Raw genomic sequence first — 19813 nt, 5'->3', positions numbered from 1 at the left:
AGGAAAGGTTGTTCAGGAATTACTAATATTTAATTATCACAATTGTTATATCAGTTTAATTATTTATTTTAGAGAAAATGTGTGAAATTAGAAGTAGTTTTATCTTTATTATTGTTTTAATTTCAGATTCTGAGGACAACTCATAAACATGATACTTGTAAGATTTTATCTTGAAGATACATTACTACTGTTATTGTGTAGTTTCACTCAAATAATACACAGTGTTGAAGGTACATCAAGAGAAAACATGTTTCACAGACTCATAAACGAAACTTTTGCTGCTGAAGAATGCATTATCGTTTTACACGATTCAGATAGTGAATCTGAAAACATAATAGAATACTTATCATGTAGTAAACTGGTGCCTGTCATACTTACAAGAAGTTTTACAGACTTAAGTGATACTGTAAAATTTTTCGTGAAAACTATGAACGTAGGTTGTACTGCATTTATTATTCATTCTACAGAATTAGCTACAATTACTCAAGCATTGTTTTATGCTGTAAAGTCTTCTCAGCACAGAGGGATCAATAAGTATATCATAAAATATCCTGGAATTGATGAAAAATTTCACAAAACTTTCGATAAGCGATTTCTCAGGTTATCCCCTAATACATTAATAGTGGATTCAGTAGATCTCAATAACAAAACCATATACGAAGTGCATATTCCTGTGATCACTCACAATTTGGAAGTGGAGAGGTTTAAAACCTATAAATTAGATAGCAATCCGTTAAATATGTCGGGCATATTTTGGAATATGATGTCTAACTTTCATGCAATCGCCTTGAATCTCAGCATGATTGACTACAGTCCATATGTACACCTCGGAAATAAAGACCGACAATACGAAGGAACTGAATTTAGACTAGTCAAAGAAATTGGTAAAAAACTAAATTTTACTTGGATACCAAGTGTCGTTAACGGGGGATTTGGAGTTATTTTAGAAAATGGAAGTGTTACTGGATTAGCAGGTACTTTAATGAATGGTGATTTCATTGCTGGCATACCTGGTGAATACATCTGTCTAGACTATTATAATGTGGGTGATTTTACGTCATCGTATCTAAAATCTGGGATCACCTTTCTGACGCCTAAACCAACACCTCGTCTTGGTTTATGGTCCATGTTTCATTCTTTTAACCCGTATACGTGGCTTGCTATAATATTATTTGTCCCATCATGTTCTTTGCTTTTGCATCTAACTGCTAGAATCCATCATACATTATTTCCATCCAAACTAAAGCCTTTCTACCTTGAATACTCTCTAGCACTGTTGCACTCTCTTAGTCTGTTAGTTGGAGTTAGCGTGAAAACACCCCGCTATGCAGCAGTAAAGCATATGATGATATGGTCACTATTTGCATCCGTGATGTTAGCTGTTGCCTATAGTACTAATTTGGTGTCACATTTGACTATTCCAGAACTTCCAAAACCTATAAACACAGTAAAAGACTTCGCTGATTCTGGTCTGAAATGGGGCATTGTGGATAAAAGTTGGGCTGACATGTTAAGTGAAGCTGTTGATGAAGACGTTGTTCGTATTAAAAGTAGAGTAATTTACGATCCGGACGGAACTACCATTGATACATTAGCACGTAAAGGACTGATTGCTATATTGGCTGAAAGAATTACTTCTGGATATTTGTGCGGTATAGATTACCTTCAGGTAGAAACAATGCATAAACAACACACGATGAAAGAGGACGTAATTACTTTTCACATAGGTTTAATGATGGAAAAAGGTTCACCTTTAGTTGAACCATTCAACAACGTGATTCGTTGGCTGCGAGATTATGGAATTATTGAACACTGGGAAAAAGATGTTATTTACACATGTAGGCCACTCGAGACTATCAAAGCATTATCCACAGATAATCAAGAGAATCATCAGTTTCATGAGCTCTTAGATGTAAAACATATGCAAGGAGCATTTCTTTTGCTAGGATTAGGATCAAGTTTGGCTCTATTTCTTTTGGTTAGTGAGCTGATTGTTTATAATAGGCATACTTGTATACAGGTGTGGATCAACTTCTTACGTAAATTGAAAGATAAAATATGCCAGGGTAAGATACGTTGTAAGACAAGGCGCATGTAATTTATCAATATGTAAAGGGTTATTCAAAAGCGCGCCGGTCTTAGAACGTCTGGCACATTTTTGTTTCTCGGTTGCCGACATTATTTTGTATGGTTGCTCTACCCACAAACATTCCGATTGTCGCCTTAGTCTGAATTTCTCGCATTTCTTTAGTCTGTGTCTAACCATGGAGCAGTTTACTATAGCGCAACGTGTGCTATTTGTGAAAGCTTTTTATCAGAACGGAGAAGGTAACGCAGCAACTGTCATAGGACTTAACTTCTTGTGACGTTTTTCTTTGGGTACTCTTAAATCATTGGTGTATGTCAATAAACCCCATTCCATCCGTGAATTAATTGAGGAAATTCGAAGAGACGTCGACGAAATCCAAGTGGAAACTTGTTAAGCAGTCATATCGAATTTCATGAAAAAGAGTTTTAGCATGTCAGCACAGTAGAGGAGGTCATATGCTCGACGTCATTCACCATACCTGAAATCGGGATGTATAATAAACATGTTTATGAATTTTGTTAGTTTTGAAAAAGTAAAGTTCATTATTTGATGAAACAAAAACGGCGCACTTTCCGAATAACCCTATATACGTTGATGTAATAAAAAAAAATACACAAACATTTCTAGGAACAGAAACTTCTATTAATCTAGGAACAGAAACTTATATTAAATTGTTAACAACTAAAGTACACAAACATTAATATATGAGAACAAATGTCTTTCGTGTTTCATAATTTTGCAATTACAGAGAGCGTTCAGAGTGCTGCTTGAATAATATTATACTTGGTAGTCACTGTTATGTTGCATATCTCATTTCAATTTTGTTTAGAAATTTTGTCAATGTAGGGCTTCCTACAACCTGCGACTGGAAGTAGTTCGTTAGGCTTGTTTGATGTGTGCTATGCTTCAATTCACTTCTATTTTACGTTCATTATGTTTCATTGATCTATGTGGCCAGTAAGTGACAATTGTCAATGCTGTACCGTTTTTACGACAACTTTGCTATTTCGTCCGTGTTGCATATCACACACGGTGCCAACATTATGGAACTTATCACAAGTGGGAGTAATTATCATGTTTGTTCGTGATTGAGTTGGAATCACTAAAGTTCAGTTGGAACCAGCCCAATTAGAATCCCTAACTTTGTTGGCTCTCATCGCCCTCAATACGAGACCAGTGATTTTAATTGCCATTTACATCATAGTTCTGTATTTGCCTGTATATTGCAGTATTTTGCTGTTCCATTACAATCGGTTATTTTCTTAAATAGACAAAATAATTTGAAAGAAAATATATTGACCACTCTACAAAGAAATCGATTACATTCTTGTGAAGCAACGTTTCAGGAATAGTGTACGAGACATAAAAACATTGCCAGGAGCGAACATTGATTAGGATCACAATTTACTGGTGACGAAAGTGCAAACCTGTTAAAACCGATCAAAAAAATTAGAGGAGAAATTGAAAATGGAACTTAGAGTGACTAAGAAATATCAACGATGATGTGAAAGAAGAGATTTTGAGAAAAATTCTGTACAATGAGAGATATGGTTTACAATATAGAGAAAAGTTGGGGAAAAGTTAAATAGATTCTATTTGACATACTCCACAATAACATTGGTAAGATGGAAAGAGCACCGAGAAAACCATGGATAACTGAAGCAATGCTTAAGAAGATGGAGGAACGAAGAAGGGTGAAAAACATGAATCCAGAATGAATACAGAATACATAAGGCTGAATAATGAATTGAGAAGAGAAACGGACAAAACCAAAGAAATGTACATGCAGCAGATATGTGTGGAAATAATGGAACTTCAACGGCGCGGCAGATAAGATCTGATGTACCAGAAAGCACAAGAATTAGGAGAGAAAGCTAACAAAAGTATACGAACGTTCGGCATCGAAGATACACAAGGTAATGTAACCACTGACCATCAAAGAATCCTTAGAATTTGGGAGGGATAAATAAAAAATCTGTATGATTAGAAGAACCGCCCCAAAGATATTGCGATCGAAGCAGAGGAAGAGGTGGATGATGATGAAAAAGGACCTAGTATATTGAAAAGTAAAGTAGTACAAGCAATCATGCGAAGGAGAAAGGCAACTGGAGGCGACGACATACCACTAGATTTACTCAAGGAATTAGGAAACAATGGAATGAAAGTACTGACCTCACTTATTAACAATATCTACCTGAGTGGAGAATGGCCAAAGGATTTTCTTGGTGTTACAATGATTACATTGCCCAAGAAAAATCAAGCAAATAAGTGCAGCGATCACAGAACCATTAGCCTGATTCCCCACACTGGAAAGATCATTGCACACATACTGAACAGGCGGCTTTACAGCAATGTAGATGAGAGGTTAGAAGAAGATCAATTTGGATTCCAGAAGGGAAAAGGAACCAGATATGCTATTGGATTGATGAGATTTATATCATTAAGAATTCTTGATGTAAAGGAACAATTGTGTTTGTGCTTCATAGACTGGCGAAAAGCTTTCGACCGAGTCAATTGGACGAAACTTCTGAAAATACTTAAAGAAATTGGAGTCAACTGGAGAGATCGACGACTCATTCAAAAACCTTTGATAACGGGTGGAGATGCGCTTGAATGAAGGAGAAACCAATAGTGTGGAGATTGGACGAGGTGTCAGACAAGGATATATTTGTCACTCCAATTATTCAACATTTACAGTGAATGTTTAATGAAGGAAACATTAATGGGAACTGGAGACTTCAAGATAGGAGGACAGACCATTAACAAGATCAGGTATGTAGATGATACGGTTATAATAGCTAAAACCGAACTAGAACCACAGAAAATGATTGACAAAATAGTTGACACTGGAAAACTGTATGGAATGGAAATCAACATCGAAAAGCCGAGTCATGAGAATAACCCGTGGAAACACTCCCTTATGAATCAGAATAGAACAAACAGAACTTGAAGAGGTGGATAATTTCAAATATCTGGGAAGTCTTTTGACGAGAGGCGCTTACTGCACTAAAGATATAAGTTCAAGAATTACCATAGCTAAAGATCACTCTAAACTAGCAGGCTCAATATTGAACTTAAGAAGAAGTTCTCCAAGTGCTATATATGGAACATTGGACTGTATGGTTCAGAGACTTGGACATTACGGAAGTTAGAGAAGAAATATTTGCAGAGCTTCGAAATGTGGTGTTGGAAGAAGATGGAGAAGATAAAGTGGACAGAAAGAGAAACAAACGAAGATGTTTTGAAACGGATAGGAGAGAAAACTTCTAGCCACCATTCTTCTTAGAAAGGCCAATTGGATTGGACACATCTTGAGAAGAAATTATCTTCTGTACACACCAATAGAAGGAAAGATGGAAGGGAAGCGAGGAAGGAAGAAGAAGAACACAGTTGATCGATGATTTGAAAGATAGGAGATAATATTGGGAGTTAAAGGAGGAAGCTGAGGATCGACAAAAGTGGAAGAGACATTTCCAGGCTAAAATCTAAAATTGAAAAAAAAATCCTCATTAGTCCCAGGACCTGCCGAAAGACAGAATACCTAATAATAATAATAATAATAATAATAATAATAATAATAATAATAATAATAATAATAATAATAATAATAATAATGAAACTCAGGTCAGAAACGGTCAGGAATATATTCACACTGCTTGAAGGATAATCGTGTCTATATCTATATATTGTTTCACTTTCTATCTTAATATGTGGACGATACGACGACAACATTCAGTGCCACAACGCTCTTTCATTAATATGATCTGTGAAGTGAACATTATACTTATTGTGCTGTATTCGCTCCATTTTTCAGAAAATAACACATGAACAGGGACCGCGAAGTTACTTGGAACTTTTTCCGAAGAAGCAAGCATTATAATATTAGGATCCTATATTAAAAAGATTGAAGCTAGGCCACTTTAGTAAAATGTGAAACATAAAATTTTGGGGTCTTTACAATTTAAAACCTTAATAAAAAATATTTACTCCTATACATCACTTGTCATTTTATTAAAATATAGTTCAGGACCTCATTCCGTAACGGCCTTGGAAAAAAATTGCGCATAAGAACGCAAATAATGCAATAACTATTTTGTACTGCAATGCCGACTATCACAAACTACAGTGTAAACATTGTGTTGCATTGACGCAAATTGCTGCAGAATTACATTCAATCTTCATCTTTACTAAACGTATTTTGTTCACGTGATGAACAATAGCATCACCTTCAATTTTTTTGAGTTCTTTTGGAAATGGTATACTGGGTCTTCCATGGAGGACTTTACAAAATTAAATCGAGAAAGGAATACTCAACATGACTGAAAACCTTAAGAAATATACATTACATTATTTTTGGAGGCCCTAAATATTTACTGAAGGCAAATTTACTGAAGAAGTTTCTGGAGGCAGTAGACATTTTACTAAAATGGGCTCAGATCACATTTTCATTTCATTTAAGAAGTTTTTTTAATGTGGTGTACTTAAACCCTTTATTTATACACTTATGTTCCTATTGTATCATATGGAATAAGACACATTTATCTTGAAGTTGCTCCTCTGTGACGTCGAGAAGCTTAAATGGGGGTTGAGGACAATTGTCCCTGGCTCCACAAGTTATGTGATTGACAAGACGAACCAGGTTCGGGACCTCATCAAACTTCGTAAGTCTTTTTGAAGAATATACTTGTGTTTTATTTGCAACAATCATAGCCGCAATTACCAAGGTTCAACCTGTCCAGGAGAAATTTCGATCTTTAACCTGAGATTTGTACATGTTCTTAATAAAATTATTTGTTTTAGCAGAAAAATGATTGATATAACCTACAAATGTTATTCTGTGCTACAGTATATATGCACTCTTTCTTTTCTTATTAAAAAAACTTACTTTTATCGTTGTTTCGCGAGAATATTGGTAGCAACATGTAACAATTATCGTACTTACCCTTATTTTTCTTCGAGTACAGAATAACTATAGTTCAATACTCGCAGACATAGTGTTAGGTAAATCATCTCTGCTCCAAAATTATGATAGAATGCATGTATGATATTAGGATAAGTATGAAACTTAAAAAATTGAATATATTTTCAATTTGTAACCCCCTTCCCGACACAATAAAAATTTCTGGGTGCGCATCTATACCTTAATAATGTCTTATAAAACGTATGTAAACTTATGGGTGGACTGGTGTTCTAATTGACGGAGGCACATGCAAAGGATTTTCCTCTTTAACAAAACCTCACGCCCCTGATGTAGGAAATTTTATATTTGACAGAGAGAACTTTTCCTCCCTCTAATTTTTTCCGAGTGGTCGTGATGATAAAAACAGCGAGAACCCTTTTATACAACCAAAACTAAAAGTGTACTTTCGTTTGAGTCAAAACTTTTCATGAAACATCTTGGTTCTCAACTTTTTTATATATAGTCATTACAATCACATACTATTGTTTCTTAAAATATTCACCAATTATATGGAAAAGACATTCTTGATGCCAGGAAGAAGTTAAAAAACCACGAAGCGGCTCAAAAGGTCTCCAAGTATGTAGGCATGGAAAAACATCCTTGAATGCGGTGTCATTGTTACAATATTCGCTCAAACAGGTGATGATCTAGTTTCACATAGAAACATCTATATATTTGTAATACAGTGCATTTTTAAAATCTCCGAACTTCAATTTAAGAAAATTATCAAGATTTATAATTATTATCACATTTCAATTACTATAGCTTTAAAAAATTTATATGTGACTACAGTCTGTTTATACATAAGGATGAACACCAAAGTTTAACATTTAAAGAAAACATGCAAATGTTTGCTAATAACTGCTAGGCACAAGTTAACATGGCGATACATATTGGAGGTCACTTTATGCAGTACTGTAGACCGGCATGTCGCTCACTGCTCTGGTTATTTGTCCTGCAGGTCCTTGATTGTCTTTTGTTTTTGTACACTATGTTCTTAAGTTAGACCCATAAATAAAAGTCTGGAAGGCTTAAATCTGGTGGGCAAGGCAAGTTTCACGATATCAACTGACCCCGAAAAAATGGCTGGACATCTTCATTTATTAATTTTATATATGATTCTTTGCTCCATCCTGCTGGAACTAACAGTAAAGTTCGTCTTCCTCAAGCAAAGATGCAAATCAAGTGATAATATTACCATACAGTTCTGAATCAACAGTCGTGTTGAAAGAAGTTGAACCCACAATTCTTCTCCTGGAAATTGCATACCATGCCCCCATTTTTCTAAAGTGAAGTGGAACTTCGTGCACTGCATGAGGATTTCCCGTATCCCATATCCGAGTATTCTGATAATTCATATATCCATTTAATAGGAACAAGGCCTCTTCACTAAAATGTTTTGTTCAGTTTGTTGTTTCATGTTCTTCATGAATCTGTTGAACCACTGACACAACTTACGTACTGGTGGTAATCAAAGGGCCGAAACTCCTGAATTACTCAACGCTGTATGCTCAAACTTCAGATGTTTTGCTGCTTTATGACAAGATGAGAAAGATTTTCTTATCTCTTGTGGAACCCGCTTCAGAGATTTCTTAAAGGAGTTGTATAATTTTTGATCAACAACCACAAGAAAGTCTAGCCTAAAAACTGACGGTCATCCGCTTCTTGGCGTATGAGCAACGTTACCTATTTCCAGAAGGCTTTTGACTAAATTATACGCTGTTGTTTTTCAAAGTGAAGGAGCATTGAGATATCTTCTATGAAAGATCTCTGTACAGCGTTTGAATGATTTAACTTCAAACTAACCTTCCAAAACGGCAACTCTCTGCTACCGTGTAAGACTCATGGTGAGCTGAGTTCGTGCACGTTTTCAACTGGACTTTTGGCTTTTATTCTTCCTGCTTACTGCGCATACATCATTATTCTTTATCGTCTAGTGTTGATTTGTATGTTCCAAAATCACTAATCACAAGCAACAGTTTCCAAAAACATTGAATTGTTGCTCACACAATGAATGTTTAAACTTAGAGTTTGGGAACTTTAGAAACGCTCTATACCTACTAAGAGAGTAATGATAATAATTGTTCGTATTAGAGTATATGATATCTAGAGGAAGATTTATACGTAGAGAGACAGAGGAAATATGTGTGTGATGACTGTGTGTGCATATACAAGTAGGTAAAATTAATCTCTCCCTGGGAAAAATGATCAATTCGCACATTGACGTAGATTCCCGAATATGTATGTCATCTGTCAGCGATGGAAAAATACCTGTGTTGATAATGTGTCAAGAATGAATACTTCAGTACAGTTTTAATTCAAGGATAGTATTTATTTTGAATTACAATTTTGTCTGTTTTTGACAGGTTTAAGGTTTGTATTTTAGAAAGTATAGAACTTAACTTAAACACTAAGTAAATAGTAAATTTTTATTGTATTTGATGTTTAAAAGACAATTCATTGATTATATGAAAGAAGCAAATAATTGACAGACTGAAACGTCAAGGAAGCAAATGACAGCATACAAAAATATTCGTAATTTATTTATACACATTGTGACGTTAACTTGTATTTTATCAATAAAACACATTTTTCCTCTTGTTGAAATATGTGCTGTATTCATGAATACTTTGTTGTGTTCATGGTGAAAATAAGTGTGTATATATATGGGAGAAGATATCGTGGTTTAAGTTGGGTATGCACATATACTGAAATTAATAAAATCTTTGGAATAAAAGTGGAAAACTATTTTCAAGGACTGTTGAATTTGTCTTTTATTGAAATAATTATCGAGGCATTTTTCTTCTGTCAACATCCCATAAAATTCTTTCAAACATTCTATTAGCAAAATTGACTTCTACGGAGATGAAATTATTGAAGATTATCACTGTGGATTTCGATGAAATCTATCAACTATCGACCAAATATTTACCATTCGACAAATACTAGAAAAGAAATGGGAATACAATACCCTGGTACATCAATTATTTATTGATTTTAGAAAGGCTTACGATTCAGTTAGCAGAGAAACATTGAACAATATTCGTACAGAATTTGGAATACCGTGAAAGCTAATTAGATTAATTGAGACATATTTAAATGAATCCCAGAGTAAAGTCCGGGTAGGAAGTGTGAGCTTTTACGTCGAGAATGGCCTGAAACAAGGAGATGCATTGTTGCCATTATTACTCAACCTTGTCCTGAATTACGCTATAAGGAAAATCAAAGATAGCAACCAGGGCCTAGAGTTGAATGGTATTCACCGGGTTATGGTGTATGCTGATGGGCTTAATTTAATAGGAGATAATAGGAGAACAATGGAAAGAAAGCAGAAGTCTTATTAAATCAGAATTCTAGGATCAATATTAACAGACGAAAACCATATTCACGAAGAAATTAAAATGGAATCTTTAGATTTACGTCCCACGGTTATGCCGGTTAGGTTAAACGAGACAGTGATCATGAGAAATGAATGGAATGGTGGAATGGAGAAAGTGGGAGGAAACGGGAGAAAACGATTAAACCCACGAGCACGGTATTTGTCCACCACAAAGTCCACACGGCGCGAGCTGCGATCGAACCAAGGACCCCAACCACCGGAGGTGAACGCTCTACCACTGAGCCACCACACCCCCACAAAGGAGTTAAATGTCCAATAAAAGCAAGGAATTCGTGTTATTATTCTGTTCAAAATCTCTTGTCGTCGCGAATTCTGTCTAGGAATTTTATGCTTAAAATATATAAAAAGATAATCATGCCTGTTGTTCAGTATGGTTGCGACACATGGTCGCTTATTCTGAAAGATGAACGCAGACTCAAAGTATTTGAGAACAAGATCCTGAGACGAATATTCGGAGCCAAGAGGAACGAGAATGGGGAATGGCGGAAACTTCATAACGAGAAACTACATAATTTATATGATTTACCAAACATTGTTAGGGTCATCAAGTCTAGGAGGCTCATATACCAGGATGGAAGAAAGGAGGAATGCTTTCAAAGTCTTAACTGGAAGACCAATCGGAAAACGAATATTAGGAAAACCTAGACGCAGATGGGATGAGAAAATTAAGATGGATCGCGCAGAGATAGGAATACAAAGTAGAAACTGGATCCTATTGTCTAAGGATAAAAGTAAGTGGAGAGCGTTTGTGGACGCGGCATTAAACCTCAGGGCTCCATAGGCCATAGAGTTAGAGTTACTTAGTTAGCAATACTTTTTAAAAGGATTTTTGTGAGAAAGAACACCAAAAAAACTTAATGTACATGTTAAAATGCAAATTCGCCATAAGTTGCTGTATGAAATCCTTCCTCGCCACTTCTCCAATTCTCCCACTGACTTACTATTTCTTCCGGTATCTTGATCTGTTTTCCTTCCGTGATGATTGCGCAGTACAAAGTGAAGTTGAGGACTTCTTTGCATCGTAGTTTTCTTTTCTCATGGAATCCAATGGTTGGCTGAGCGGTGACCAATGAGTGTGATTGCAGACTGCGACTATTTAGATTAATCAGGTAGTGTAGTATAACTATATTTATAAATATTTTAATCACGCTGGAACCTAGCCATAGAAGCTAAATACACGGTTCTGATTGGTTGGAAAGCCTTTGCCACGAATATATATAGCACAAATCAAACACCAGATGCTATCGTTTCTCGTAGCCAAGCGTGCTAGTAATGATAATCGCTTTTGGCGTGTGTTCAAATTCGACCAAAGGAAAGTTTTCTTTTTTAATTTTCTTTAAGTTTTTCTAACATTTTTATCATTAAATAAGGTGAAAATATAACTCATTTGCCCATGTACGTAATATTTAAAATGCATAAATTGTACTTTTCCACCATTTACCATTAGAGATTTCTGATAGCCCTTATTAACCATGACGTTATAAACCAACAGGAGAGTAAAAAGTGGGACACTCACGAAGCGAGAGGTTGTAATGGGGTAGTGAGGAGTTAGAGAGGGGGAGGTGCCAGAGGCACCAGGAGTGGGAAAGGTAAGCATATGCTTCCCTGCCTTCCTTGAGAAGTAGTTACATTTACATTGAACTTGCACCATCCCGTCGTGACGTCACGTCATGTGGTAATTAGTCCACTTTTCACACACGACTTTATTGATATAAAAGTGATTTACTTACGTTACAAAACATAGCTGAGCGAGCGTCAACAAGCGAAGGGAGTTAAAAATCCCACCAGGATTGTTTTATTCCAACTTTGCCCTCCTCATAATACCACGTCACATTATGTCAAGCTCGGGTGGAGCAATTTCAATTAATACGGGACAAAGGTGCCATGCCAAGAGATAACTCAACCAATCAGAAACGTGTATTTAGTTCCTATGGCTAAGGTGGAGCGCGAAACAATATGCAACGCTGCTAGGGACAGCATTTAATATATTTTCCTACAACTTAGGAACAAAATAAGTCTACATTGTAATGGAAATTGAATTTTTATTGTATTTCATATTTCACTTGATTTTCTACTGTATAGTTGAAAAAAACAATCAATGTTCGGTAACGTAAGCTCTGAAATATCTGTCAGTGCCATTTACCATATAATTTACAACTTTTAAAAGAAGAGGAGTCTACATTGCAAATTTTATTGAAGTTGTTTTACATTGAGAACAAAATTGCTGAAATTTTCATTAATTTTCTTTTTCTTTTCCAAAAGAAAAAGAAAAGTAAGCACAGTGTTTGAACAGATAGTCACATTCTTTTTGCTCAAATTACCAAGAGGAAATTAAAATTATATTGCAACTTCAGTTGAATTAGTTTGCTTTGAACACTGATTATAATATGCACTTCATATTACAACTTTTCATACACTTGTTTTGCAAGAAAGAATGACGTATTAACACTTGAAGGGTGTTAGAGACGATCGTATATTTCTATTATATACTGTATCGAAGGTTTCAACAAATTAAAGATTGAACTGCACGTTGCTAAATATGTATGCGATTTTGAAGTTACACAAAAAATGATGAAACGATCTATTTCTATCCAACGTTGCTTCCAAGAAAGCAAATTAAGTGTTGTGCGATAGCACTGATATCTTGAATATCAATTTTTTGGACTCTCACTGATATACAATAAAGAATATTATCATAGTGGTGGCTGTTACGAAATAAAACTAAAGCGTATGGGAAGTAAAATATTATGTTACTCAGAACAAGAAAAGAATTATTAGTTTTATAACACAGAAGAAAACAAATATCAGTGTACATCACGTAAAAGAGTTTGGTTTGTATGACTTGACATTCTCTAAATTAATATTGAAACCAGAAATTGTAGTATAATTTTATTACTTCTGGTTTTGGTCACGAAATTAGTGTGAGATGTAATATATTCTTGTAGATTGCAAGAAGCCGTTTTTCGGTATCTAAAGCCGTTTTCACTCTATTGGTTGATTTCTTTCACTTCCCTCTTAAGGAGAAAGTTAAGAAAGAAGATTGTACCTATTGTAAGAACGCTTAATCCATTCAACAATCGCTTCTTGCTATATATCTTATAATTTTTGTTTTATGGATCAAAATTGAAACTGGAAAGATTTATGAATTTCTAACACTTCCGGTTTTAATATATAGTTAAGGATAGAAATGAAGTGCATTCTTGGGACTCTCAATTTGTCGCTAAAACCCGCTTCGAGCTAGCTTTAATTATGTTTTAGCTCTACAATGATTGTTAACCCTTAACTAGTGTGGTACGAGTCAGATCGCTGTAACGAATAAGACTTTGCATGTATATTTTTCATTGAAGTACGGTTTAGTATATTTTCCTAAATTTTTATTGTAATTTGGTATTGAATAAATATACACAAATGGCGCGAAAGATTCGAATAAACATTAAAAAATGTTTTCACATTGTTCCTTTTTATATTTAGTATGTTTAGCTTTAAAATGTGTTTGGGTCATTTCGACCTGTACCATACCATTTGCGTAGCAGATACCCACCACACTAGTTATGGGTTATAACAAGAAATTATTTATTTGTACCACTTCTCTTTGAATATGACTTTCACGAACGAACTCAATTCCTAGCTTCTGACCCTCTACTTCCTAGTAAAAAATTATGATGATCCATCAGGTAGTACTTAAGAATTTTTGTCTCTTGGAGCGATAGACGTACGGACAGAACAGGCTAAATACGGCGTGTACGGACAGAACAGACGTACGGACAGAACGGAATTTTGGAAAGCCAATCAACAATCTTTATTAAAGGAATAATTGGTTGTGCACACAACCTATAAATGTTTCACCCAAGTTGTCACTTGAAACTTCCATACAAGAAAAGCTACATACAACGTATAATGAAGGAGTATAACCGTTTCTACTAGGGAGAGAAGAAAACGTGGAAACAGTAAAGCATCTCTTAATTAGGTATCATTTGTCAACTTCTTGTAAGTGTGTTACCACTCGGCCTGAGGTTTTCTTTTAGTTAATACCTAGTCATATTTTCTAAATTTGCCTATTTAACAGAAAAAGTAATGTGGTTACAGTAACTATACATATTGTTATGAACATTAAAATATACCATAAGTGCATAAATTTAGGATTATTAAAATTTGTGTTCACTCTTAAAATTGGATCCATTCCCTAAAAGTAACTGTGCTAAATCGATCGTTTAGAAAAACTATTGGTATTCATCCTAACTGCCACCATTCTTAGTTAATATTTGATACATTTATACGTAAATAATCTGAATTTCACTTACAGAAGAGAAGTTTCTTTTAAATTCGTACACTATAAGATGCATATTCTTTTAAGTTTAGGAGAAAATGGAAAACGAGACTACGAGGCGCCGAATCAACCCCTATAAAAATTTCTATATAATATGTGAACTTTGAAGAATGCACGTACGTCGGAGAGACGACGCTCCAACACCGTAAATAGGCGGAGACCAAGGAAATAAAAATTGAGGACACCAAAATAATCTGACCAATGAAAGAAAATTAGGGGGAGCAAAAACGCAGTTAGAGGCGTGTCCTAAACAATCGAGAAGTTGAGGATTCCAAATCAGTCAGTCAGTCAGTCAGTCAGTCAGTGAATCGTAGTCAAGAAGCAGTGTGTTCAAAAAAAAAAAACTTTTACCCGGAACACACACACACACACTACACTAAGTTAAACGTCAATTAAGAAACAGTATGCAAGGCTAGGTTAACAAGTAGCCTCGTGAACAACAATTCAGCAACACTAAGGTATAGACATTTATACTTAGATTTTCTTTTAAACAACAAAAACTTTGAATTCCGAAATCACGTAAACGTTTACATACATTTTGTGTGAGTGATATAATTTTTACACATACATTTATGAAAAATCTTGCACGGCACGCGTTGATAAACTGATTTCGCTAAGACGCTACGATTACCAACTAGACGTGAAAACAAACTTGAACGTTGCCTACACACTTTCCAACAGCAATTAGACTAGCCCTAACAATACGAAATTAGTTTGAATTGTCGAGAACACTTCATAAAAACATTTAATATAATTAGTCCGTGCGACACAACACTCACGACACAAAGAGTGATGGTGCAGTGTAATAATTGGAATTTTTAGTGCAGAAAAGTGCATTGTTGGAGAGATGAATCAGCGGAACAGTGCTTATTCCGATGGACGTCGCCCCTGGCAGTTCAGAAGGAAGACTCAGGAGAAGTCTGAGGACAGAACTCAGGATCCAAGACATTCGACGCGCAGGCATGGAAAGAGGAGACGTAAGGACCTCTGTATGCATGGTCAGCGCCGTGGAAGCAACGAAAGTGGTCAAGGCAGTGGTGAGGACGAAAGGTAGGATCCATCAATTTTTTTTTTTTTTTTTTTTTTTTTTTTTTTTTGTGGAAAACGGAAAAATTCTCAGCATTAAGTAAGAATGCAAGACGTTCTCTCTACGAAAATTAGAGTACGGAAATAGTTTAGACTTCCAAACATAATTCAATCGGATTGAGAATAGACATTATAATTCGAACTTGAGCTATCAACGATTAGATTTTTTTTTTTACCTTCAAGTCAGCCTGCATTGTACTGTAGAGACACTTTGCCAATTTTACTTATATAGTATATGATATTAGTGACCGCATCATTCTCATTCAAGAATTATTAATTCCTGTATTATTATTTTGTTTTTGTCACTTATGAAGCATAATTGCGGATAAAAAGAGATAAACTAGATGTAAACAAAATATATGTAAATTTTTAGTGGCTCGAATTGTGCAATTCTTGATAATATATGACTATTAAGTATTCTAATTAGTATGTTTAAATTTGTATGCAGTGAAAATGCGTCTAAGCCATTGACAGGCACTCTTTTTAATGTGAGATAATTAAAAACCAAGCTTGATATTTTTTTTTAAAAAATGTAATCAGTGTATTGTTTAATTTGTATGGAATCATTATGTCTGTAGAGTCATTTACAAAGGAGTTGGTAACTGAGTAAATTCATTTAAATCAATATGGTCATAGGAGCTTTATAAAAATCTGTATCATGTCTCAATGAAAGTATTCGGCGTGGAGAGCTTAAATGTTAATTACTAATCAGAAAAACGCGAATAAGCTCACGATTAGTCATTTTTGTTAGAGATACGGAATCTGTTATTAAGAACGGAACAGCTGTTAGATTCAATCATGAAAAGTATGTATTGGCAATAGCCATGAAGTAGGCTAAGCAAAGCAGCATTGAATGAATTATTCTGATCCTCAAACCAATAGAGCGATCAGAAGTCTATGCGCATAGACCAGACTAATTACGACAAACTATGGATACATTCGTATGTTACTGTTGCAACATAAGAGAAATCATGAAAAATAGATACATTTGTCTACAAATTTCTTTCAAATGACGTCATTGCATTTATTGTGAATATTCTAGTATAGATTGTATTCTGTGTATTTATGCATACTTATATCTATGATTTATCTGTGTATATTTGTGTCTTTATATTTTGCTATATTCGCTAATATGTGTGTATATATGTGTTATGCATGGTTAAGTCACAATATTAATCACATTGATATTATGTATGAAATATTCTTGTTGTTTATGATGATATCAAATTTAATATTAGGTGTAATTATCTCTAATTCTCAGTGATAACTACGAACAACTAGAAGTCAGGCTTAGGCTTACTCATTTTCTTGAGCTCATTCTGCTTTTCTCTCAATTTTCTCACTAAATTCTAAATCAAAGTCATGACTTAGTCCAACTTCTTTCGACCTATTCGATTTATTGCTATTTCAATGTATTCCAACTTATTCGGAAATATATATTAATTTTACTTAACTTAAATCGTAGGTAATTAAATTCGGGTTCCATCACATTATACAAATCCTAAATTAATAATTTTAGGAATATAATTGATCATAAAGTATCAGCTGATCAACGCTAATCTTTTATTATCCAATGTTACGTAAATAGGTATTTTCAAATGTAAGGTCGTAAAATTAACCAGCTTGTATTGTACTCGTTATGAAAGGATAATCAATCGTAAATTTCAGATACGACTGTTTATGTATATCGATCTCATTAGTTTGTTTATGTATGTCAAGTTACTGGTAATAAGTCATTCAAGTTGGAGATCAAGAAAGAAAACAGATGTAATTCACTTAAATTAATTTTGGTGCTAAGGTCTTCTGCCTTATTTTTCACACATGTTATCAATATTCCAAATGCAGCATTAATTTTCATCATACTTGGTTTCTTTTATCCAAACATTTTTTGTTTGTTTTAATTCATTAAAGCTTTTATTGTTTTGTTAACCTAAAATTCGTGAACTTTTTCTTTCATAAACTAATTACATCCCTAACCTCAACGGTATTTTTTTGAGTCTGTTATGCCAAACTGTTAAGACAATACAGGCAATTTTCTAATTCTATCTGCCATGGACTGAATTGAACTGATTTTCATGATATTTCAATCAAAATTTTAAATTCAATATGTTTGTTTATTTTTTTGCGTTATCATCATTATTATTATTATTATTATTATTATTATTATTATTATTATTATTATTATTATTATTATTATTATTATTATTATTATTATTATTTTCATGGGAAGTGAAAATCAGTCTAGTTCGTCCCTACAAACTAGAAATTAGAGCAAGATTCTTTTTCAGCATTGCAGCATGTGGATACATGGATACAGGTGCGAATAAAATTAATTTTCGTTTGCTCTCGGTTTAGGGGATCTTATTTCCCTAAAGCCCTGGGATACCGCGGGGAGATAGGATTTTCCAAACCGTAAAATCAGTCTTTATCGAGTCATAAACCAGTTACTTCAGAGAAGGGAGCCTTTAACGGTGGTGCACATGATAGCAATGGTGACACCCGGAAAACGAACCCAAAACTCCCACTCAGATAATTTTTATTTTTAATTTCATTTCCTATTTTTACAAATGGAAAAGACATAAGATGGTCAGGGATAAAGGACTGAATTTCAAGTTAAGGAGTTTAGAGATAGAATGCTGTGACGTGCCTTTTTTTTTTTTTTTTTTTTTTACAGATGAATAAGTTTCGGAAAATTATCTCACCAAAATTATTATGGATCCCTATAAATTAGTAAATCTGAAATAAAACTTGTTAGCACAAAAAATAGAGAAGATATACTTCAATACCTTCATGCCAATCAGATTTGTTCAAATATTTGAAAGTATTGCGCAATATACAAAGCAACGTTCATCAAGAAGAACAACATACTTTCATTATATTGTGAAATATTTGGTTATCATTACAATTATCTTAGCCTACACAATTTTGGGAAGTTATCGGATGAATACGACGACACAAATATAAGCCAAAAAAGTTCATTTGAAACATCTTACTTCATCCATTCTTCCACTAACAATATTGAAATACGTTCTGTGCTTATATAGAAAACACCAAAAATTAAATGTTGACAACTTGGATATTTCCGGAAAATTTTCCGTTCTAGAAAAAGTGTCAGTGATAACGTAACAATTCCTCGGCAATCATAAAATTGGTTGAATTCGTGTATAGAAATGTTAAAAATTGAAAGATCAATTAATTTCTGAAAATTTGAAGATCTGAAAATTTTCATAGCTCAGACAATTTTCAGTACCCTGTAGGAACAAGTGAAACAATTTTTCATGAATCGCAGTATTTTCTGTGTTATATGGAAAAATTAAAGAACTTTTTATGAGTCGGAAATTTTTCGTTTTGAAGCAAAAAGTAAAAACTTTTTGTGAATCGGAGTTTTATTGCTCTGTAGAAACAAGTGAAAGGAATTTTCATGAATCGGAAAATTTTCATCACGATGTAGAAACAAGTGGAAAATACTTTTCGTAATTATGTTATTTTTGTTATTATGTATAGTGATGTTTGGGGGAAATTTTTCCATTATATTTAACTGAACATCAGTGACGAAAATTTTCCGATTCATAAAAACATACTTCACTTATTCCTACATCGTTTTTTTTTTTTTTTTTTTTTTGGCGTGATGTGAGGTGGAAAAATTTCTTCTATATTTTTTCGGAAAATTTTCCGTACTTAACAAATATCAGTAATAAAGCAACAATTCCTCAGTATTCACAAAATTAATTGAATTCATGTGTAGAAATGTTAAAAAGAGAAAGATCGTTTAAAGAATCTGAAAATTTTCATGATTCAATTTTTAGTACTATGTAGGAACAAGTGAAACAATTTTTCACGAATCGAAAAATTGTCTATCCTGTACAGTGATAAAACTTTTTCGGAAAATTTTGGAACGGAAATTTTTCCGATTCATAAAAACATACTCCACTTATTCCTACATCGTTGTTT

General features: G+C 34.1%; 1 protein-coding gene across 1 annotated transcript; it reads left to right on the top strand.

Moving 5' to 3' along the window:
- The first annotated feature begins 247 nt into the window (after positions 1-247).
- LOC145679065 (glutamate receptor ionotropic, kainate 5-like) lies at positions 248-2098 on the top strand. The gene has a single exon (XM_081749662.1). The coding sequence runs from the start codon at positions 248-250 to the stop codon at positions 2096-2098; it is 1851 nt and encodes a 616-aa protein (XP_081605788.1).
- Positions 2099-19813: the final 17715 nt, after the last annotated feature.

Source organism: Thermobia domestica, chromosome 2, assembly GCF_964235325.1.
Source record: "Thermobia domestica chromosome 2, izTheDome1.hap1.1, whole genome shotgun sequence".
NCBI classification, from domain to species: Eukaryota; Metazoa; Arthropoda; class Insecta; order Zygentoma; family Lepismatidae; genus Thermobia; species Thermobia domestica.
The sequence above is the reverse complement of the archived record's forward strand: the minus strand, read 5'-3'. Positions and strand labels throughout refer to the sequence as shown.